Raw genomic sequence first — 5,319 nt, forward strand, 5'->3', positions numbered from 1 at the left:
AGAAACATCGATGAGAGAGAAACATCGATCAGCCGCCTCCTGCACATCTCCCACTGGGGATGTGCCCGCAACTCAGGTACTTGCCCTTGACCGGAATCGAACCCGGGACCCTTCAGTCCACAGGCCGACGCTCTATCCACTGAGTCAAACCAGTTTCAGCTGTTTTTGTTGTTTTAACTAAGACAGAATTTGTGATACCAGACCCGCTTTCCTGGTTCAAGCATGGTACCTCCAGGCCCACCCCTCTGGTGTGGGATACCCTTTGACAGTGGGGCTCCCTGGAGACATCCATGCCTCCCCAAGCCGACCACCTTCCGCAGCCTTGTTCTTGCCCGCGCCTCATGGGGCTTCTGTGGCTCAGAGAGCAGTCCCACTAGAACCTCGCAGGAGGTAGTCTCCAGTGGCCCACCCCACAGTGGGTTTGTGGACAGTACTTCCTTTCCCACGTGTCCAGAGCAGATCTCCCTAAATGCTGCCTACAGACACGAGACCTAGCAGGATACACACTGTGATACAGACTCGTAGGATCTGGGAGGGAAAAACAGGAAAGGGTGAGACATGGACTCTGCTGCCTGAAAGGATATGCCTCTCGCTCCTCGGAGCCCACAGGTCCTTCCAGACCCACCTGGTCTCCAGTCCTTGCATGGGCTCCCCCTTGTCTGGATCCCTCTGCTGCAGGGTTTGCTTCCTGATCGAGGGTCTTATACTCGTCCCCTCATGGATGTTACTCTTACTTTCCCAACTTGTTCACAAGCTCCTGGGGAACAAGGACCACGTCTTCTCATTTCTTTCATCCTCCATGGCCCTTGACAAATGCTGGTCCTGATGGCTGCCGGCCTCCCAGAGGCTCGCTCATGGAGGTCCATGGAGAACTGCAGGGCATTCAAGGTGCTATCGGCCATTTGATTCTTCTGTGCACCTCTCGGGGTAGACATAGGTGGATTATTATCCCACTTTACAGGTAAAAAAATGAGGCTTAGACATGTGCAATTATTTACAAGAAAATCAAACTGTCTCTAGGATCTTGATATGGGCTAGATCTCCTGACACCAACATAGTGCTCTGTCCCCAATGCCCAAGCAGCTGGAGAGGTAAAGATTGGGCCTTGTATTCTATCTGGAGCTCCTATTCCAGTCCCAGGCACATACTAGGTGCTCAGTAAATGCTTTTTGGATGAATGAGCTGATGAATGAGCCATAAAGAGACATTTCCTCACAGAGAATTTCATATGATGATCTGGTGAGGATATGTTCTTCATCCCTAGGGGGCATTTTTTAAAAAAATATATTTTTATTGATTTCAGAGAGGAAGGGAGAGAGAGATAGAAACATCCATGAGAAAGAATCATTGATCGGCTGCCTCCTGCACACCCCCCACTGGGGACTGAGCCCACAACCTGGGCATGTGCCCTTGACTGGAATCGAACCCGGGACCCTTCAGTCCTCAGGCTGATGCTCAAGCCACTGAGCCAAACTGGCTGGGCCCTAGGGGGCATTTTTATACTTGCCTGGGATAGTTGGGGTATCTGAAGTCAAAGAAATGAAGGTGAACCTCGCGGTCTCCTCGCCATTATTTCACAATACTTTTCTTTGTTTCTTGCAGAGTCACTTTGTGGCGTGTATGACAGCGATCTTACACCAGATGGGCGACCAGCACTACTCCTTTTACATTGAGACCTTCCAGTCCAGCTCTGAGCTTGTGGTGAGTCTATAGGATGCTGGAGGCAGGGCGGGCGGCGTGAGGGAGACGTGTCCCACTCGGTTCTCAGGAGTTTGGGACAAGAAGGGCTCCACTGTGGACCTTGAGGAAGTGTGTGTCCAAGTTTACAAATGGGACTGCCTGGTTTGCTATTCTCACTCCCCTTCAGGCTGGTACACATCTTCTGGAACATGCCCACATCAGAGATGAGACCTGAATGTCAAATCATGATTCATCAACAAACATTTGTTAATGAATTTGGGGGCTTACCGGCATGCATGTTTGAGTCGCACGGTCCTGGGCTTGAACCCAGGATTTGTCCCAGTTAGCTGTGTGACCACGGGCGGGTTAACCTCTCTTCAGCTTTAGTCTCCCCATCTGTAAAGTGGAGATAATATCATTTATGTCACAGGGTTGGAAGTGGGTCTAATGAGAACACAGCAGCTCTGAGATGCTAAGTGCTCAGGAACAGACAGCGAATATGACATTATGATAATAAACGCATGGAGGAAGGTGGCCTCTGAACCGCTCTCTTCTTCTGGCCTCTCTGCACTTACTGGCTACAGGATGACTTCATCAACACAGAGCCCAGCCCGGCTGTCCCAGGGCACAGCAGGCCCTTCGCCCTCAGCATGGTCACCTTTGCCATCGCCTCCCTACGGCCATATTCAGGGGTTCTGCCCTGAGGGCTCACTTTCCACTCTCCTTGGAGAGACCAAAGGCACCAGCATTGGACAAGCCTCAGAGAATGCCCCATAGAAAGGGAATCAGTAGGAAGCCAATTGCTACCCTTTCATTTATCTGGGGGAGAGATTCTCCTTATTGGAGGATGAGCAAGAAATGGAACCTCCTTCTGGATATAAAACAAAAGTAAAGCTTAAAAACATAAGTTTTCCCCTCCCTCAAGTTCTCTGTCTTGGGACATGAAAATAAAAAGACCAGATTCATATTTTTGACCCCCAAATGGAAGGAAAGATGGGAAGGAAGGTGGGAAAGGGCGTTACTTACTGAACACACACACTTTCTTATATAACCCTCACGACAGCACGACATAGGTGTCACTGCTCACTTTTCCAGGCCTTCTCCATTCCCACAGGGAGGGGGTGTGTCTGTGAGGGTAGCCACACATATTCAGGTGACATCAGGATGAATAGCAATGCTCGCATCATCATTATCATCATTGGGCACTTAGTGAACAGCACTTACCAAGGGCCAGGCTCTATGCAAAGCATCTTCTGGTGCTCACGCCATTGTCACGGGGACCCTCTGGGTGAATGCTGTCCCCACGCTGCCGAGGCCGAATCTGGGGCTTAATGCACTGCGGTAATTTCCCCTAGAAGCAAAGATTGCTGGAAAGGAACCAATCTTATTTCCAGAATTTTGCAATTTACTATGAAGCAGTGATTTTCGAATTACATTCCTCCCAGCCTCACTACCTCTCCCATACACACACACACACACACACACACACACACACACACACACACTGAAACCACAGCTCTTCTACTTTTATCTAGTTTATATGTCAGGTTCCAGGTAAGATTTTCTCTGAACAAAGAATTCTGCTGTTAAAATCGCATGAAAACCACTGGCGCAAGGAAAGCTCCGGCCGGGTGTCCCAGGGTCTGAGATCTTACCTGAAGCGCACAGGTGAAGGCTGCATGACTTCCTCCCTGCAGATCAGGAGGCCCCCCCGGCGGTGGCCCTGATCCCTGCTCTGTGCATTTGCCTTGCACTTGTGTTCCCCACAGATGGAGAGCAAGTCTGGTCGACTGCATAACCCAGTGGGGTGTGCTGCGGTCCGCTCGGAACCTCTGTGAAGGAGAGGAAGAGGTCCCTGCCCCTCTTCCCCTAATCGCCCGGGCTCCTGTCTGTGACACATGAATTAGCTGTGTTTACTGTGCTGCTAATTCAGTGTTCATTTTAATAATAGTTTGTTTGCTCAATGGCCTGCGATGCTTTCATAGAGTGTAGATCATTTCCTTCTCAGATACATATTTGGGAAGATGATTATAAAATTGCCACAGCAGTGAAGGCACTTATGTCTTTACTCCCAGAGACAGAATTAATGGTGCTTTGTTTTGAGAGCGTTATCACATTTCGTGTTCCTGTTCCACTTATATTTGTGAAACAGACTCTCGGTAACCGACTTCAAGCTCCCATTTAAAAACCCACTGCTATGGGCTTCATTGGATTTACCTAATGGAAGGTTACGCCCTTTCCCTTTCTGCCCCACCAACGATTCTAAAGAAAAAATATCAAGTATTTGTGAAACAGACTCTCGGTAACCGACTTCGAGCTCCCATTTAAAAACCCACTGCTGTGGGCTTCATTGGATTTACCTAATGGAAGCAATTTCTGCCCCACCAACGATTCTAAAGAAAAAATATCAACAGCCAGCAAGACCTGGGCGCTTTGAGTCTGTCCTTACAAAACAAGATGACAGATGTGATTTTTTTTATTATTATTTCAGGACTTCTTGATGGAGACATTCATCATGTTCAAGGACCTCATTGGGAAGAACGTGTATCCCTCAGACTGGATGGCCATGAGCATGGTTCAGAACAGGTGAGCCACCTGGCCTCCTCGCGGCCCCAGCACCCGCGGTCACTCTGAAGGACGCTGGTGGAGATAAGGCAGGATACTGTCTCCCTGGTGAAAGGAAGTCGAAGTGTCCCAGCTCTTCTCTTTCTACTTTTAATCCCTGGGAAACTCCTCACCAATCTTGAACTTGGTGTGTTTCTTAATTTTTTTGTTCCTCATGCCTCTTTATATGCTGACCTGGCTACTCCCCCACCTTCTCCATTTTTCAAATACCAATGATTTAATGTAATTTTTTACTTATTATTGATTTGAGAGAGAAACATCGATGTGCTGTCCCACTTATTTATGCATTCATCGGTTGACTCTTGTATGTGCCCTGACTGGAGTTCGAGCCTGCAACCCAGGTATATTGAGATGATGCTCTAACCAACTGAGCTACCTGGCCAGGGCTCAAAAAACAGTTAAATATCATACTTTATCTGTGACGCCTTCCCTAAATTCTTGGGACAAGAGAGCTTAAGGTCAGCCTTATTAAAAATTATATTATTTTAATTTTTTTCAAAATAACAAAATACATTATATGACATGTGGTAAAATAAGTGTAGGAAGTATTGGATTAAACAGCTTTGAAGGAATTTCTGTGCTGCAAGACTTCTCAGGGCCTTTAATATGCTAATATGATCCTCTAGTTGAGGATTTAGGATATAGCATTTCACAGTTTTCTTTGCCCATGGAACCATCTGGTATATATATATATGTGTGTGTATGTCTCTGTGTGTATATATAATACCTATTAACATCTCATAAAATACCAATATAGCTCAAGTGTGACTCGGATCCCACATGGCCCAACTCAACATTAGATAAAAGTAATTACACACAATTTCAGTCTTTAATGCTTTCTCTCAAGTAATATTATTTCCACCAAATGAAATTCAAATCATAGCACTCAATACTTCACAATATTCCCTTTCTCTGGTCTTCTGGTATTTCTTAGATTTCATGATTTACCCAAGTCTCTCTCAGAACCTTATTCTCAATTCCTACTCACAAACTTCTTTAAAACTGGGTCCTCTT

General features: G+C 46.9%; 1 protein-coding gene across 1 annotated transcript in view; it reads left to right on the top strand.

Annotated features, from left to right (window-relative positions):
• Positions 1-5,319, top strand: part of DOCK2 (dedicator of cytokinesis 2) — a 361,206-nt gene that overhangs the window by 278,876 nt on the left and 77,011 nt on the right. The window contains exons 28-29 of the mRNA XM_014534868.1: positions 1,603-1,701; positions 4,172-4,266. Coding sequence (XP_014390354.1) covers positions 1,603-1,701; positions 4,172-4,266 — 194 coding nt within the window. The remainder of the gene's footprint in view (positions 1-1,602; positions 1,702-4,171; positions 4,267-5,319) is intronic.

This window comes from Myotis brandtii, unplaced genomic scaffold (assembly GCF_000412655.1).
Source record: "Myotis brandtii unplaced genomic scaffold, ASM41265v1 scaffold1338, whole genome shotgun sequence".
Taxonomy (NCBI): domain Eukaryota; kingdom Metazoa; phylum Chordata; class Mammalia; order Chiroptera; family Vespertilionidae; genus Myotis; species Myotis brandtii.